The sequence below is a fragment of the Microcaecilia unicolor genome, chromosome 6 (assembly GCF_901765095.1).
Source record: "Microcaecilia unicolor chromosome 6, aMicUni1.1, whole genome shotgun sequence".
Classification (NCBI taxonomy): domain Eukaryota; kingdom Metazoa; phylum Chordata; class Amphibia; order Gymnophiona; family Siphonopidae; genus Microcaecilia; species Microcaecilia unicolor.
In genome coordinates, this window is record NC_044036.1 from 891,580 (window position 1) to 909,804 (window position 18,225).

General features: G+C 46.2%; 1 protein-coding gene across 1 annotated transcript in view; it reads right to left on the reverse strand.

Moving 5' to 3' along the window:
- GPBP1L1 (GC-rich promoter binding protein 1 like 1) overlaps nucleotides 1-18,225 on the reverse strand; it is a 115,850-nt gene that overhangs the window by 44,502 nt on the left and 53,123 nt on the right. The window contains exons 5-7 of the mRNA XM_030205717.1: nucleotides 15,027-15,328; nucleotides 12,652-12,724; nucleotides 2,571-2,764 (exon numbers count right to left, since the gene is read on the reverse strand). Coding sequence (XP_030061577.1) covers nucleotides 2,571-2,764; nucleotides 12,652-12,724; nucleotides 15,027-15,328 — 569 coding nt within the window. The remainder of the gene's footprint in view (nucleotides 1-2,570; nucleotides 2,765-12,651; nucleotides 12,725-15,026; nucleotides 15,329-18,225) is intronic.

Genomic DNA, 18,225 nt, shown 5'->3' on the forward strand with positions numbered 1-18,225 from the left:
CTGGGTCCCCATGGATCCGGTACTGGGACTCGATCTTCTTGGGAATGTGGGGATTACTTAGAGGCTTGGTCCAGTTCGCCAGCAATGTCTTTTTTAGGACATGATGCATGGGTACTGTGGACGCTTCCTTAGGTGGAGAAGGATAGCCCAGGAGCTCAAACATTTCAGCCCTGGGCTCGTCCTCCACAACCACCGGGAAGGGGATGGCCGTAGACATCTCCCGGACAAAGGCCGCAAAAGACAGACTCTCGGGAGGAGAAAGCTGCCTTTCAGGGGAGGGAGTGGGATCGGAAGAAAGGCCATCAGACTCGTCAGAGAAATATCTGATGTCCTCCTCCGCCTCCCACGAGGCCTCACCATCGGTATCAGACACAAGTTCATGAACCTGTGTCTGAAGCTGTGCCCGGCTCGACTCCGTGGAAACACAGCCACGGTGTGAGCGTCGAGAGGTAGACTCCCTTGCCCGCACCGGCGAAGCTCCCTCCGCCGACGTCGTCGGGGAGCCTTCCTGGGAGGCGGCCGCAGTCGGAGACCTCACCTCGGGCAAGGGGCCAGCCGGCGCCTCACTCGACGGTACCGGTGGCGCAAGCACCCCTGGTACCGGAGGGGAAGGGCGCAACAGCTCTCCCAGGATCTCTGGAAGAACGGCCCGGAGACTCTCGTGCAGGGCGGCTGTGGAGAAAGACATGGAATCCGATGCAGGCGTCGAAGTCAGAGTCTGTTCCGGGCATGGAGGCTGTTCCTGGCTGTCCAAGGTGGAGCGCATCGACACCTCCTGAACAGAGGGTGAGCGGTCCTCCCGGTGCCGATGCCTACTGGGTGCCGACTCCCTCGGCGACCCAGAGATCTCGGTACCGATGCGGGAAGGAGACCGGTGTCGATGCTTGTCACCGGAACTTCCCAGTACCGACGAGGAGGACGTAGAATCCAACCGTCGCTTCCTCGGGGCCGAGGCCGAAGAAGGTCGGTCTCGGGGGGGGGGGGGGGGGCTGTACCGCAGGAGCCCTCAGGGTAGGGGGAGCCCCACCCGAAGGATCACCGCCACCAGCAGGGGAATGGACAGCCCTCACCTGCACTCCAGTCGAAGCACCACCGTCCGACGACTTCAGCACTAGTGGAGGTCCCGGTACCACCGACGCCGACGCAGCCTTCCGATGTCTCGGTACCGACGATGCAGAGGGTCGATGCCTCGATACCGTCGATGCCGAGGTTGGAGGTCTTGATGCTGACGACGTCGATGCACTCGATACTCCCGGTGCTGTTGTCGACGAAGAGCCCGAGAACAACACGTTCCACTGGGCCAATCTCGCTACCTGAGTCCTTTTCTGTAAAAGGGCGCAAAGACTACAGGCCTGCGGGCGGTGCCCAGCCCCCAGACACTGAAGACACGACGCGTGCCTATCAGTGAGCGAGATTACCCGGGCGCACTGGGTGCACTTCTTGAAGCCGCTGGGAGACTTCGATGACATGGGCGGAAAAATCACGCCGGCGAAGTCAAAACTCGTAATTGCGGTAAGGCACCAAAAAGAGGGAGAGAAAAAACTCAAACCGAGGCCTCAAAAGGGCCTACCCCGAAAACAAAAGGAAACTTAACGGGGCAAAAACTGGAAATACGGAAAAGGGAAAAAGACCGAAAAGGCCTTTCTCCGAAATTCCCTTTTTTTTTTTTTTTTTAAGTAGCGAAAAGTCAAAAAGACGCGCGAGGATCAACTTAAGGGGCGCGAACAGTGCAAACACGACCATACCGAGCACGGACAAAAGAAGACTGACGAACACGAGCCGGTTCGGGCGGGAAGACGGCCGCGCATGCGTGGTGCGCATCGGCGCGCGAGGACTAGCAAAGGCCTTTGCTAGTAAAGTGTTCCGATTGGAGGGGCTGCCGTGGACGTCACCCATCAGTGAGAACAAGCAGCCTGCTTGTCCTCGGAAAAAGGACCCTTACGCAGGTCAAAACAAGCAGGCAAACAAGCGAAGGTGACAACAAAGATGATGAAAAAAATGTCCAACGGACTGTGTGAATTCATTTCAGAAGTTTTATTCACAAAATGGAGTGGACTCGACACGAATCGTGTTTCGGCCACAGAGGCCTGCCTCAAAAGTCCCTATAGTGTGTTAGCATTAGATTTCTGAGCACTCTACAAAGTCCGGAGAAAACGCACCTAAAAACTGATGTGAGAAAACAAGAGCGTTCACAGCCAATGTCACCACAAATGCACAGCAAAATGAGCACCATAGTACCCTACGGAACATTGTGTGTCCAAGTGCTTTGAAAATGAGCCCCAGGGTGTTCAAGAAGTCAATGTACAAAACATTTTTTTCTTTTTCAGGTAGTCTATGAGATGTTCATGAAAAATAGGAGAAGCTGACCAGATTCTAGTACATTTCCCATCCTCCCCCAATCCTACTGGAGCTCTATTTTTAAAGTACTTGGTTTCATTTGTACAAAAAGTACTGCTTCCTTCAGATTTAATTTATCCACTGAATAAGAAGCACCAAAGCATGAAGACGGTAACAATTGGGACAACTCCACCATCCCCCAAACCCACCCAGCTGAAAAATGCACTAGGTACCTTGGAAGCTGGAGACGCAGGTTTAGGAACCAGATTCTTGTACACAATGGGGCATACTGTTGTGATCTTTGTGCTGCCATTTGAGAAATGAGGTATTGGAGAAGCAAATGCAGCTGAAAAGGCAGAAGGATCCTCCTTTGAAATCTTTTTGATGACCAGCATCTTGGTAGGTTGCTTGGCACTTGGTGGGTTCTCTGTCCCCACAAACCCCAAAGGGGAAAAAAACAAAGGAAAGATGGCATTAAACCCTAAGGTAAAGGACTTCAGCCACGATCCTGCTGGCAGCAAAATATGCAACATCAAGAGTACCTCAGTAGAGCAATCTGAGTCATTTATTTGAGCTTTGTGCTGAATTAGCTGCACCGAACAGTGAGGGCTGTATTATATAAGTTTTGTAGCTTAAAAAAAAAAAAAAAAATTGGTGCCCCTAATTAAACACAGTATGAAAACTGAAATTGCTCACAATGCAACAGAAGTCAAATTATTCCTCTCTATAACCACAAGAAATAAAATAACTAATATAGAGAACACAGCCAAGGTCCGAGAAGGTGACAGAATGTCACGACTAAAATACAGTATGAAGTCATGGACTTTTCAGATGAAGGACGGACCCGTATGTTCATTTTATCTATGAAACATGCACTGTCAATGTGTTTGCAACATCTAAGGCCAAATGAATTTTGTGGAGGGTTTCATTAAAAAAAAGTGTGAAATGAAATGTTATAATTTTACCTTCACCTGAGCTCAGGAAAACCATTTATCCAAAATATCTTTGCAACTGGAGCAAGTATGTGAAACTACAGCATTTCAGTGGATCAATTCAAAAGGGATAATAGATAGCATAACATTATAAGGAAAAAAGATTATCAAACAGTGAACATCTTATTCTGTGTCATTTCAGAAAAGAACTTGTGGCAGGATACTTTATTGGACAGACACTGGATTCATAAAAGAACTTGGCAATAGTAATAAACAAGCTTCTTAGGGCAGGGCCGCTGAGACGGGGGGGGGGGGGGGGGCAAGACTCTCCCGGGCCTGGCCTCCAAGGGGGGCCCAGCGTCGGGGTCTGTCTCTCTCATGCTCCTGACGCAACCCGGGTGATCGCGTCCTGACACTGGTGCCAGGCCCCCCTTAGAAGCTGGGGAGGAGCAGACACAGGGCTTCGGGGCCTCTGGTTTGGCTGGTGGGGGTCCCCAAGTCCCACCAGCAGAAGCCTTTCTCCAGCACTGTTCTGTCGCATTGCCTGCCCTGCGGCTGCTTTTCCCCTCACATCACGCATACTTGGTTTTGATGAAATTGAGAATGCGCGATGTGAGGGGAAAAGCAGCCGTAGGGAGGAAATGCATTGGAGAACAACACTGGAGGAAGGCTTCTGCTGGCAGGGCTTGGAGATTCCTTCCAGCCAAGGTATGTGAAGTTGCGGCGGGGGCAGGGCAAAATGTGCCCTCCTCACTTTGGCCTATGCCCCCTCCCCCCCCCAAAAAAAATTTTAAAGTCTGGCCACGCTCAGTCTCTCAGTGGCCCTGGCTTAGAGATATACTTTTAAGCAAGGTGATTATCTACAAGTTTTAGCATAACAACCATAACCTATTTCTCCTTATCTTTACTTACATCAGGACTTTTTCAAGCAGTTATTACAGTATTTCATGTAATTCACTTTTCAGATTACTATTCTACAAGAGTAGGGGGTGAGGGAAGATTCCCCGGGCCCAGTCTCCAAGAGGAGCCCAGTGCTAATGCCATGTCAGCAAGGTTTCCTGGAGGTGGCACAGGCAGGCAGAAGGCAGCTGCATTCACTAGTCTCCTGCTCGGAGGTTATCGCATTAATGCGTTGTCTTCTCTGTCACCGCAGGTCCTTCTTCTTGCCTTGCTCGTCCCGCTTCCTCCTGTGACTACTTCCCGTTTCCACTGGCACCGCAGCAGGAAGAATCTGTGGCGTCAGAGATTCAGAGGTAATGCGATAACCTGGGTCCCCACCTGCACACAGTGCGAGTGCAGCAGGAGAGAAGACAGACAACCAGTCTGAGAGGGAGCACTGCAAACGCTGAGGTATGGTCATATTTGACAGATTAAATTACTTTGGCTGGAGGCTGACTGACTGATGGCTGACTGGGATTTTCTTTTTTACTGTTGAGTACATGGCTAATTGGAACCTGGGATTCTTCAGCTCATATGCTGCTCTCAATGGAACAAAATACAGGGGGCTCCTGTATGATTTCCCTTTTGCCAGAAGGGAACAAATCTTTGTTTCTATATAGATCAGATTTCCCCATTTCTGATACGGTGTCTGAGCTGAAGTTTCAGCAGAAGGCATCTGTGCCTCACTGGAACTGGGATACTGCTGCCAATGGGAAATTAGTAGCCAAGATGACTGGATTATGAAATGTGTTTGGTGGTGATATGAATTTAAATAGGAAAACTTGCTGGATCCAGTTCTTCGGACACACTGAGCTATTTGAGTTTTCTATAATGAACACACATCAGATAGATTTGCTTATATGCTAACCTGTTTCGTGTATATTCATTCAGCATATTCTGAAGTCCAGACTGGCTGGGTAAGGATTAAGGAATCGAGATGTGGGGGCCAGGCGGGCAGCATGGAGAATTTCACAGAGTGCAACTGCAATTTTGTTTGGAAATGGTATGGAATGTAATATTTAAACCCTGTTCTCAATTAAACATGATGCAAGAATTAGGAAATACCACTGATCTGAATCTGCATCAGTTTTGCTTGTTCAAAGCTTCAACTCAAGGTTATAGATTACAGGTATTATACCAATGACCCTTCAGTTGAAGCTCTGAACAAGCAAAACTGAAATGGATTCCAATCAATGGTATTATATCCTAACGTTTTGCAATCTTGGAGATCCAACAGGAAATTCATCACAATGACCTGTTTTTTTTGTGTGTGTGGCTGCCTCTTTTGCAACCAATATAATGTGTATAGTGCTGAATACGTCTAGTAGCGCTATAGAAATCAGTAAGCCATTTGATTGATTACCAATAAAGAGCAGGCAAAGAAATTGTGTATCAGTTATTTTATAATACAAACCCAACGACTAGCATTATGTTTTATAATATGTAATGTGTTACTCTTAACCCTAGTGTGTGGACAGTTGGTTATAGAGGAACAGAGTGGGGGAAAGGTGCCTCAGTAGGGACATGGGGAGAATCTAATTAAATAACAGCTCTAATTTTAAAAAAATAGTCCTGTAGTCCAGATCCAGCCTTAGTTTTCAGAGTCTATGAGGCTTCAGAAAGCTACACTAGGGAATGTCAACTAAAAAAACAAAAAACAGTAAAACTATGCACAGCTCTCAATATGCCGCCTTCTATTTCTCTCCCAGTTTAGCCAAAAGATGGTCCTGTCAATATCAACATGAGCTAACGTCATAAATCAGGATCCGAAAAACGTCAAGAGAAGATAAGACATGATCAAGCAGCTAAAAAGGGTCAGCAGTCTCTTCAGAGTTTAGGATTTTCAATTGCAATAAAGAAGGTTCAAGACGATACTCACATGGCAAGAACATCAACAACAGTACCGGTAAGAGAAGAAACAGATTCATGTCATTTGAAAATGAGTTACAAAGTCCAGCAGATGAGGGACAAGCTCAACCTGCTATTTCACTGAATATAAGCATTGATACGAATATCTTTAATGCAAAACCTCTTACAAAGCAAAGATCCTTACCCATAGCAGGTATTTTCCGAGGACAGCAGGCCTTCTATTCTCACAAGTGGGTAATGCACCACCATTGCCCAGTCTAGAGCTTATTCCAAGCTTGCAAGAGTTTTGTGGAATGTGAGTCACGCTCCACTGCACATGTGCGGTACCCGCAGTACAATATTACAGCATAAAAAAATTTAAAAAACAGGAAACAACTCCAAGGGGAGGTGGGAGGGATTGTGAGAATATAATGCCTGCTGTCTTCAGAGAATACCTACTGTAGGTAAGTATCTTCACTTTCTTCAAAGACAAGCAGATAATTCTCACAAGTGGGGAATCCCCAGCAACCGATAAGCAGCATAAAATGTTTTGTACTTTTTTGGGATCTTGCCAGGTATTTGTGACCTGGATTGGCCATTGTTGGAAACAGAATGTTGGGCTTGATGGACCTTTGGCCTGTCCCAGTAAGGCAATACTTATGTACTTTACTCATATTTTGTACTCTATCAGTATCTGTGGTTCAAGCTGAACAATCATGCAGCACGTTGAAAAGAGTTAAAAGGCGTGCTTTGATCAACAATTGGGCAGCAGAGACTCAGCAGTTTAGGATTTGCTTGCCATTGAGGATCAATTAGGAAGATGCATCAACTTCTGACACTGTTATAGAAATATTTGTCAACAAAAAACAACTCCAAAAAATGTGTCAACCTAAATACTGCTTTCTGCTGCACGGACACACAAATTTAGACTGTGGCAAGCACAGGATGAAAACCCAGCAAACTGATTTATTCTTAATGTGTGAGCTTTAGCACCATTGTACACTCCACTCATGGCCCCTGCACAGAGGTCGACATTGAGGCAGGTAGAGACCCACTCGATGCACAACTGCTCCCAGTGTCAGCAGGTGTAGAAGTCATGCAGACCGATGCTCCCGATGCAACGCCTGACGGCGATGCTGATTTTGATTCAGATTGGGCTCCGAAAACTTTTTCTTGTTGAGCCTCTCTGGCCATTCTTTTTCTTTTCCTAATTCTAATTGTGGAAATTCCGTGTCAAAACCTACATTTTCAGCATCCAGTTTACTTTCTTTCAAAACGGCACTCCAATTTTCTCTAATAACTTTCAAGTTTGATACTAAGTTCTGAATATTTATTTCAATTTCTAATGAACATTTCTTTGCTTGCAACACTGCTGTGGTAATGCATTTCCGTCAAATCCTTAAGCCAGAGACAGCACATAAGGACACATTGAAATGATTTCAGATGTGTCTGTAGTTCATCAATTTCTAATACGATCTCAGGTCTGATGTTTAGATTTTCCATTTCTTCAAGTTCTTTAAAAAATACCTGTCAGATTATAGGATGTATGCTTTCAACCGGTGCAGACCAACAGGTGTCTGACATTCTATCCAATGAACCGTTGATGTTTTTCATAAATATTTTCCATCTTTGAGGACTTGAGGTAAATAGGGAATATAACTTTTCAACAAAAAAGCTTGCAAAGCATTCCTCCACTAAAATACAACCACAGCCTATCTTTACATAAGTATGTCAGTAACCTGTCTATTTATTCTATATAATTATTACAATATGTTAAATTATGGGTATTATGAAAATTTTACTTTTGACTTATGATATGGGGGTGTGGTGTGCAGGGGGTCCATAAGATTGTTTGCCCAGGGACTGGCTTTGTCTTTCGGTGGCCCTGGCATATACTAAAAAAGTAAAATTCCCAAGATATTGTTATATAAAGGAGGAATACCAACATGAATAATTAGCTTAAAGTAAAAAGTCTATTTATTTTTTAGTCTGATCTTGGTTTACAACCAATAGTGAGATGACATATGTAAGTAGATGTAAATCTACACTCACAACTGTCTCTTCCCCCCAAATTCTTGGTGGGGAGGGAAGGTTAGGTTACCCTCTCTGATGATACAGTAGTCTCTGAAGCTTGCTTCTACCATGTCTACTTAGAAATCCATTCCTACTCCCATAATATGGAAAATGGAGTATGGCAGCTTTCAAGAGAGGAAACTAACAAGTACTTATAAATAACCCACACTATGTGTTCCAGAAAGCTCCTGTACAGAAACATCACAAAATAAGCCTTCTGTTGATCTCTTAAAAGGAAATCCAGCCTGTGAAAGGAAAAATTATGCCTTAGCTGATAATTTTCTTTCCTTTAGTCCCAATAGATCAGTCTAGAACTTGTAGGATGTAGCAAAGAAGTTCACAATTAAGGTGGGAGCAAATATACTAAAGCCAAAAGGTCTACTTAAGGTCCAGAAAACCCCAAATACAAGCTGAATTAAACTACAATCAGTAGAAGGTTGAAGCAAATACCATGACTATGGAATACAATACCTGGAACATAGAACTGTGAACCCTGGTAACAGACTTGAAGAGAAGTCCTCTAGCAAGAGATGCTACCTGTGTGACATCCAAGAGTCTAAGGCTGAAAAATAGCAGATCAAAAACTCAAAGATTATTTGAAGACTAAAGTGTAGAGACAAGAGAAGTTGAAGAAACAGAAGTCAAGTGCAGCACCAGGTACAGAGAACAGCTGCAGTATGGAACTGCAGGAAGCAGGGGATAATTATTCTGCTCTGGCTAATTACACTGAAAACCTAGAGGAGTCAGCTATGCTCTAAAGATGAAGAGGTCTGCAGAATATCAACTATAGAGGACTGCTGAGCTTCTGGCCACAGGAATTAGTTATATCTTAAAACTGCACAGCTCAGCTATAACTCCAGCTGAAGAGCTCAGCAGCACTGCAAGCTGTCAAAAGAGGCTGCAGAGGCCAACTGCATTTTATTTATTTAGATTTTGCTCACACCTTTTTCAGTAGTAGCTCAAGGTGAGTTACATTCAGGTACTCTGGATATTTCTCTGTCCCAGGAGGGCTCACAATCTAAGCTCCTACCTGAGGCAATGGAGGGTTAAGTGACTTGCTCTATGCCTCGCTGCTCCCAGTGCGATATGGTCGTTCAGCAGCCATTACCTGCACTCTCGAAGTCGATGCTTCTCTTGACGTTGACGCCGCCGACCTCGGTACCGATGCCGATCCGACGTCGAAGGACCGGACTGATCCGCAAAAAGTTTCTCTCGTTGAGCCACCCGAGACACTTGGATCCGTTTTTTCATTAAAGGACACAGCTTACGTTGGCAGATGATCGGGCCCAAGGCACTGGAAACACCATGCATGCGTGGGGGTCGGTACCCAAGGTGGTCTGGTTGCACCGAGTACAACGCTTGAAGCCACTGGGTGTCCTCGATGACATGAACGGAAAAACGGCGGCTGCGAAATTAAAGGACACGATTGTGCCAATTAAAAAGGTATAAAAAAGGAAAACAAAACCTGTCCGAGCAGCCTAAAAGCAGGCCGCAGCGAAAAAGGAAAAAAACTTTAGTGAGAAAAACTAAAGAAAATGAAAAACTAAAGAAAATAAAGGGAAAATAAACTTTTTTTTTTTTTTAATTTTGTCGAAAAAAAAACGAGAAGAAAAAGAAGAACAAGGAAGCGGTAACGCGCAAAAAGTCTCCTGGGCCAAAAGGAACACAGCTGAACAGTGTCACTTCAGAAGCGGATGAAAAGAAACTGACAATGTCATGCTATTACCGCGGGCAGGAAGCCATTCGTGCATGCGTGGTGCGCTCTGCCCGCACGCTGGAGCGTTCTAGAGAGTTTTTTGTTTTGCTTTAGAGATTTTGCCGGTCTCTTGGGCCATCGCAGACGACGGCCCAATCGTGAGAACAAGCAGCCTGCTTATCCTCGGAGAATAGTCTCTTTCACGTCACCTTTTAACCACACTGGCTGTGGTTTTGCTCTTTTTTCCACCTTTGTCAATATGTGGAATACATCTAGTCTGGGCTTCCATGATGGTATTTTTAAACAACATCCATGCTTGATTCAGAGTCTTAACCTTTTGCGGCAGAATCTTTCAGCTTCTATTTAACCATTTTCCTCATTTTGTCATAATCACCTTTTCGAAAATTAAAAGCTGCTACAGTACATTTCCTTAGTGGCTTCACTCCAGATATCAGCTCAAATTTGACCATGCTATGATCACTGTTTTCCAGTGGATCCTACACCGTTACCTCTTGTACTATGCCTCGCGTTTCACTAAAGATTAGATCCAAAATAGCTTCCTCTCTCGTCAGTTCCTGGACCAGTTGCTCCCTGATGCATTTATTTAGTCAATATTGGGGTAATTGAAATCAACTATCTTACAACAAAATTCCACTAAATGTAACCCAGTATTGGAGGTGCACAGTCACTAGTATTCATTAAATGTGGAGAAAAAAAGACTTCAGAAACCATAGAGAATACTCCTATGCAGGAAAAAACCTTTCAAATAAAGAGTACTCCTCTTCTTCAATCACTAGTCTTCACAAAAAAAAAACTCCACTGCAGGTTTTTTCCTGCATATGAGTATTCTCCATGGTTTCTGAAGTCTTTTTTTCTCCACATTTCATGAATACTAGTGACTGTGCACCTCCAATACTGGGTTACATTAAGTGGAATTTTGTTGTAAGATAGTTGATTGTATTCTACCATTCCTTTACGTTAACGGTAATTGAAATCACCCATTATTATAATGTTGCCCAATTTGCCAGCTTTCCTAATTTCTGTAAACATACTTTCATTCTGTCACAGCTTCCCTGGTTTCAGCCCACTGCTGCCGAGTTACCCAGCTCCAGGAGGGAGACTTTTTGGTCAGTCCTATTTTTGAACTTATATCCCAATTCAGTGCTCTATTTGTAGTCCCTGATACCACCACTGAAATCACAGCACTTCAGGTCCCATAATGCACTAGGATAGGGTTGCAGAAATTCAGGACTGGCTCAGAATTTCCCTCCTGGAACTGGGTAACTTGGCAGCTGTTGAGCTCTAACTATTAAGCATGTGCTTGCATAGTTCCCATGCTCACTCAAAATCTATAATGTTATTATGCCCACAGCTAGGCTGTGTACTTTTTGATGCTACTTCTGGAGAGATGAAATGATGGTGGGGGATGGGGTTCCTGATTAGGAAGGCCCACAAATATATGTTTGCCTAGGAAGCCAAACCAAGAAACACAGTTTGTGTGACAACTGGGCTCATTTTCAAAGCATTTAGATTTACAAAGTTCCATAGGTTACTAAAGAACTTTGTAAGTCTAAGTGCTTTGAAAATACGTCTCTATATGTCCCTTCTCCCCCCTCCCTCCAAGTTTGTCAACGGTCTCCTGCCACCTCTTCCTGCTATTGCTGTGCTACTTCTTTAGGCTCATATATCCCACCATTTCTACCTTCTGTGGGATATGATGGAGTAATAACATTTTTAATTTTTGTGAGGAATGGGAACAGTGCTAGTCATCAATCTGTGTATAATTCTGAAGAATAGATTGCAGAAAGTCAAAAGAAGTGGCAAATGTTATAGGTGACTCTTTTAAACCCCAATCTTTAAGTTAGAAAACACAGAGCAAAATAATGTTCACTCACCTGGAGAAATGTCCTCTCAGAACTTCAGAAAGTTTATTTATTTATACCACAATTTATAGACTGCATTAACCTAAGTCCTAGGCAGTTTACAGAAAAATTCACAATAAAAAATTTGAGATTCAACACTACACAAACAACAAAAATACAATCAGTCCATAGAATTTAAATCATATTTTAACAAAAGGCCTGGGAGAAAAAATATGCCTTAAGCATTTTCCTGAACTGAAGATAGTTCTTAATCTTTCGCAATTCATCAGGAAGTGCTGGCTGGGAGCTGCAGAGTCCTAGTAGCTTCATACTCAACTAGACTTAGCTAATAGACCAGGGGCAGGCGTGAGCCCGTTAGGCTCAAACACAGTACTAGGCCAAAGGACCTGAGAAGCTAGGCCTAGGCCCTGCCTGAACACCTTTTATCATCTGCTGGAAGTAGAGAAATAGTGGAAAGTTCTAGCACAGTAGAAGCCTATATCCTGGTGATTTCACTGGAAATTTCAACTTTCTAACCCCTTCTGCCGGTAGGAAAGGGAACATAATCCCATGTGTCCAGACTGGTGTGACTGGGAAGCTCCATGGAATTATCTTCCACAAAGAAAATCATTTGCTGTTAATCTCTAAAAGGCAAGTAAATGAACAGCTTGGCATCAGAAAACTGGAATGCAATACCACCACTAACCTCTTCTCCCTGACGTTATAGACAGGAAAATGTATTTCTGCCCTCTCTGGATCAACATCCGGGCATCCTGGATGGTTCCTAATTAGTACATAGATAGATATATTGTACAGCAGAAGAGATGCTCTACACCTCCTTGCTTTATCAAGTGTCTAAACTTTCACAGACAAACTGTCCTCCAACAGATGAGCTATTATCCAAGCCTTTCATATACATAACAGGAAGTACAAAGGTGATAAACAAATGAGGCTCTTCACCTACCCCACACTCCAGATGGGATCCCTGCAGGCTTCTTCTGGTTACTCTGTTTTCCAGCCTCAGGATTCAGAGATGGCTGCAAGAAAAAAACAATTATTTACAAATACAGTGAGACAGTAAAAGATGGTGGCATATCCTCTTTTGAAACCCAATTCTTGCTGTACTTGAGCTATCTGTGACAGAACTAGGAAAATAGTACAGGAGACACAAGCAAAGTGAGACTGTGTGATAGCTCCCTGATAAGGGTAGAACAAAGATTAAGGAGATAGACAGTATATCATATTGAATGGCTCAAATTTAGTGGTTATATGACCACCTACTGATGAAAATTAATGGTCAAATTTTTATGGTCCATTTTAGATTTCTGCCACAATAACTTCCAAATGTAATAGACAGACGTTTTCTTATCCTCTACCCCCACCCCCTTCTGACAGCTTTCTTCTTTATAGACCTTCCATCTCAGTTAGAAACTACTGCTTTTGTTATCAAAAACCTGGTGCTTTTCTTCCTCCCATCTAACCCACTGCAACAACAATGCAGGGACTAAACACACATACTCCAAAACCCAGTTTGCATATATCCAGACCTTATCACTTTTCTAGCAACAGCTGCAACACCCTTCATTCTCCTCCTTACGGACTGTGAATACTAACCTCTACAGTAGTGGCATAGCTAGGACTGAATGGACCCTAGGCGGAAAAATTAAGATGGGTCCTCCCTATAACGTCATTTCTTCCAAGGTCGTGAGGATTGGGGAGGGGAGGAGGGGAACCTCTTAAGACCTCCAGTTAACAAATCCTGCTAAAAGCAAACACATTCTAGACCTATATAGATCACCTGTCACGGTAACAGAAATAGAAACTAAAATAGAAGGTATCAGAGATGCACATTTCCCAAAGTTACAAGTTACCTTATTATACTTATTAAATTCAGGGAAAAATGTATCTTTTTTTCTACTTTTGTTGTCTAATCATTGCTTTGGTCCCAGTGTCTCTTCTCCACTTTTCTCTTTTTTCTTAACTCTCTTTTCAGGGTCTCCTGAACTTTTGACATTTCTTCTTTCTATTATGTCCACTACCCATTTTTTCCCGTGTCCTTCTCTGTCCTGTCCAGCATCTCCCCCTGTGTCCCTGTCCCTATCCCCCCCCCCCCCCCATGTTCAGCATCTGGCCTCTCAGTATTCCTATCTTCCCCTCATAGTCATCTCTCCCCTGTGTCCCCATCTTACTCTGACCAGCATCCCCCCTCCTCTATGAGGCTCTCTCTCCTCCTTTGGTCCAGCATCTCCTCTCTATATCCCTATCCCTCCCCATGTCCAGGTTTTCTCCTCTCTTCCTCTTGCACTCCTACAGTACAGTCTCTTTCTCTCTCCCCCCTCCACCCCTCAGTCCAGCATGTCTCCCTTTCCATGTCTCTCTTTTTCCCTGTGATTGCCCCCTCAGTTCCAGCATCACCCCTGCCCCTTTGATCCAGGTCTCTCTCTCACCCCCTCCTTCTGACCTCCCCCCCCAATTCCAGCATCTATCTCCTCTCCTCCCCCCCCATCCACTGGCCCAGCATCTATCCAACCCCCTCCCCTACACAGGACCAGCATCTCTTCAAGCCTATCCCCCCCCCCCCCTTGTGGGCCCGGTATCTTTCTAACCCTTTCCCCACCTGGTCCTGAAAACAGCACTGGATCACCAGTAGAGACAACGACTAAGATAAGCTGTCTTTGCCTGACCCTGCTAAGTCCTTTCCTGTGCCACTTCCCATCCACCGGAAATTACATCAGAGGGGTGGGATTGCAGCACAGAAAGGCCCTGGCAGAGCCGAGCAGAGGCAGGCTGATTCATTCGCTGTCTCAGCCAGCAATCCAGCACTGTTTTGAGGACCACGGGGTAGGGGTGATGGGGTTAGACATGGACCCTGTGGAGGAAAAGGGGTGTTGGGGTTGGCAGAGGAAGGAGGGATGAGTGAGGGACATGAGTGTTCACTATAGAAGGCGGCCCCTAACATTGGGCAGCCGTGCGATTTTGCGGGGCTCGCTCAAAGGTAGCTATGCCCCTGCTGTACAGCATCCCCCACCCTATAAGTCAGGCTCAGGAATTAAACCTGTCTTGCTGCCGGCAACACACAGCAATGCCACAGACTTATCAATCAGTCACTTTGATCACCTACTGATGAAAATCATGACTACTGTTGCGGCACTCAGCAAATGGATTCCTGCCAGAATGCTTCAGATTTTCAAATCAGATTCTTTTCTTGAACTAAACATATATTAGCACAGATTTTAAATTGATTTAGTGGCCCATGTGAATAATTTATACAACCCAATAAGAAAACTGAATGCGGTAATCCCACCACTCTAACCAAGAATAACCCCCCCAGTTTCTTACAAAGTCTTCCTCTTCAAATTGGGGCTTAGTCCCCTTCTCTTCCTTCTTCTCCTCCCTGGCCTCCACCAGCTGCTTTTCCTGAAAGGAGTTGTTCTTGCGTGATGGGACGTTGCCATTCCAGTGCCGATGGATGCTTGTTGTTCCTCCTCCACTGCTGTTGCCACCCCGCTGGCTCATGCCATCATGATTGCGTGGTTGGGTGTGCCAAGTCTGTTGATTCCCAGATAGTCCTAGCTGAGCCCCTTTTGACACACCTGAATCCACAGAATCATGGCGATGAAGAGAGGGCTGATGCCAGCAATCTACAGTGTAAGAAAGAAAAACAAAAAGGAAGAGAACTGTAATCATGCTGGGATCACCACTCACTGATTACGTCACAAAACCTATGATCTACATGCACTCAACTGTGTAACTGTTTGCTTTTGTTGTACACATAACCTGTGAAGTTTTCCTGTAAAACAGTATGCTGAGGTCACCAGCAGATCCCTATAGTGAAATTTTACTTGTTAAGCATGGATTCATGCAACAAAGCCAAGGTGAAATTAGGCCTTACCTGCTAATTTTCTTTCCTCTAGACCGGTCAAGACGCGTGGGTTATGCTCGCCTACCAGCAGAGGGAGACTGAGAACACTAACTTCAACTATGTACATATAACCTGTGCCCATCCCACAAAAGCCAGTATACACTTAGCAAAGCAGAGAAAAAACCCCCTGCAACCTGAACTCTGAATCTAGAAAACCCCTGTACCTGGAAAACCAATAGTCAACACCAACAGTGTGCTCAGACAGACGGAACGACAAGCGCCCCGCTCTGTCAAGTATTATGGGCGAAGAAAACTCTCCGGCCCAATGAAAGAAAAGGAATAGTCATAGCAGAACACGGCTCAAATACTTCTGATACGAACAATATCTCTGAAAATCCATAGGGCGGTCTGGAGGGTCTAGAGGAAAGAAAATTAGCAGGTAAGGCCTAATTTCACCTTCCTCAGCGACCCTCCAGACCGGTCAAGACGAGTGGGAAGTACCAAAGCAGTAGAAACTTAAGGGTGGGACCCTCGAAACGCAGAAGACAGCACAGCCGCTCCAAAACATGCATCCTCCTTTGCCTGAACGTCAATCCTATAATGCTTCACAAAGGAATGAATGGACGACCATGCCGCTGCCTTACAAATATCCTGTGGAGGAAAAAAACTACTCTCCGCCCAGGAAGCAGCAACCCCCCGAGTTGAATGCGCCTTAAGTAACGGGGGCACCGCACGCCGCCTCAACAAATAAGCCGAGGCAATAGCCTCCTTCAACCACCTAGCCAGAGTCCCCTTGGAGGCCGCAGCCCCTCTCTTGGGACCTCCAAACAAAATGAACAACCTATCCGAAGCCCGGAAATCTCTCGTTCTGCTCAAATAGGACCGCAAGGCGCGCCGAACATCCAACTTAGCCAACTGACGCTGAGAGGCATCCCCCGAACGATCCCCCAACACCGGTAACGAGATCACTTGATTCACATGGAACGCTGAAACCACCTTAGGAACAAAGGAAGGAACCGTCCTCAAAGTCACTTTCTCTTTCGCAAAGGACAGAAAAGGTTCCCTACAAGACAAGGCTTGCAACTCTGAAATTCAACGAGCGGAAGCAATGGCCACCAGAAAAACTGTCTTCAAGGTAAGATCCTTACATGTGATGGACGCCAATGGTTCAAACGGAGGCCCCACCAGAGTCTCCAAGACCAAATTCAAATCCCAAGGCGGAACCATCGGACGACGGGGCGGCCGAATCAACTTCACTGCCCTCAGGAACCGCCCTACGTCCGGAGAAGCTGCCAAGGAGACTCCTTGAATCTTACCTCTGAAACAAGACAAAGCAGCCACCTGCACCTTCAGGGAAGAAAGGGAGAGCCCCCTGTCCAAACCATCCTGCAAAAACTCCAAAACCTCCATCACCGAAGCCCGCAAGGGGACAACATTCCGTTCAAGACACCAACTCTCAAAGATGCGCCACACCCGCACATAAGCCAACGACGTGGACTTCTTACGCGACCGCAACATTGTATCAATGACCCTGGCCGAGAAACCCTTCTTTCTCAATCTGTGCCTTTCAAGAGCCAAGCCGTAAGCAAGAATGGAGAGGGGTCGGCCATCTCGATCGGTCCCTGCACCAGTCTCACCCGAGACCCCAGGGGAAAAGGATCCTGCACTAACAACCGCACCAGATCTCCGTACCATGGCCGACGAGTCCAATTGGGCGCTATCAGAATCACTAAGCCAGGATGACGACCGATCCGCTGCACCACGCAGCCCACCAGCGGCCACGGCGGAAACACATAGAGCAACTGCTGAGTCGGCCACGGCAGAACCAACGCGTCGAGACCCTCGGCTCGAGCATCTCTTCGACGACTGAAGTATCGCGCGACCTGCGCATTGTCGGCCGATGCCATGAGATCCAACACCGGCCGACCCCACTGCAACACTATCCGCTCGAACACTGAGTGATGGAGAGCCCACTCTCCGGGATCCAACATGTGCCTGCTCAGATAATCCGCGTCCACATTGTCCACTCCTGCTACGTGGCCTGCCGAAAGAGCCTGAAGATGAGCCTCTGCCCACCCCAACAACTCCGCTGCCTCTACAGCTAATCCTCGGCTCTTCGTCCCCCCCTGCCGATTCACATAAGCTACGGCCGTGGCATTGTCGGAAAGAACTCTGACCGCCTTGCCCTCTAGCAGACTCTGGAAGGACCGAAGAGCCAACCGAATTGCTCGAGTCTCCAGGCGATTGATGGACCACGACGCCTCTTCCGACGTCCATCGCCCTTGGGCCACCTGTCCTAGACAATGCGCCCCCCAGCCTAACAGACTCGCATCCGTGGTCAGTACCACCCAATTCGGCACCTCTAGCGGCATACCCTTCGCTAGATTCGGAGTGTGAAGCCACCAGCAGAGGCTGCGCCGAACCCTCTCCGGCAGCGCTAACCGCTCCTCCAACTCCTGGGACTGAGGGGACCAACGAGTCAACAACGAGCTCTGCAACTGTCTCATGTGGGCCCTGGCCCAAGGTACTACCTCTATAGCCGCAGCCATCAGACCTAACACCTGCAGATACTCCCGTGCCGCAGGCGCCCTCTGAGCTCGGAGCTGACGTATCTGAAGCTGCAGTTTGGAAATGCGAGGAGCCGTCAAAAACACCCGGCCTCGCTCCGTGTCGAAC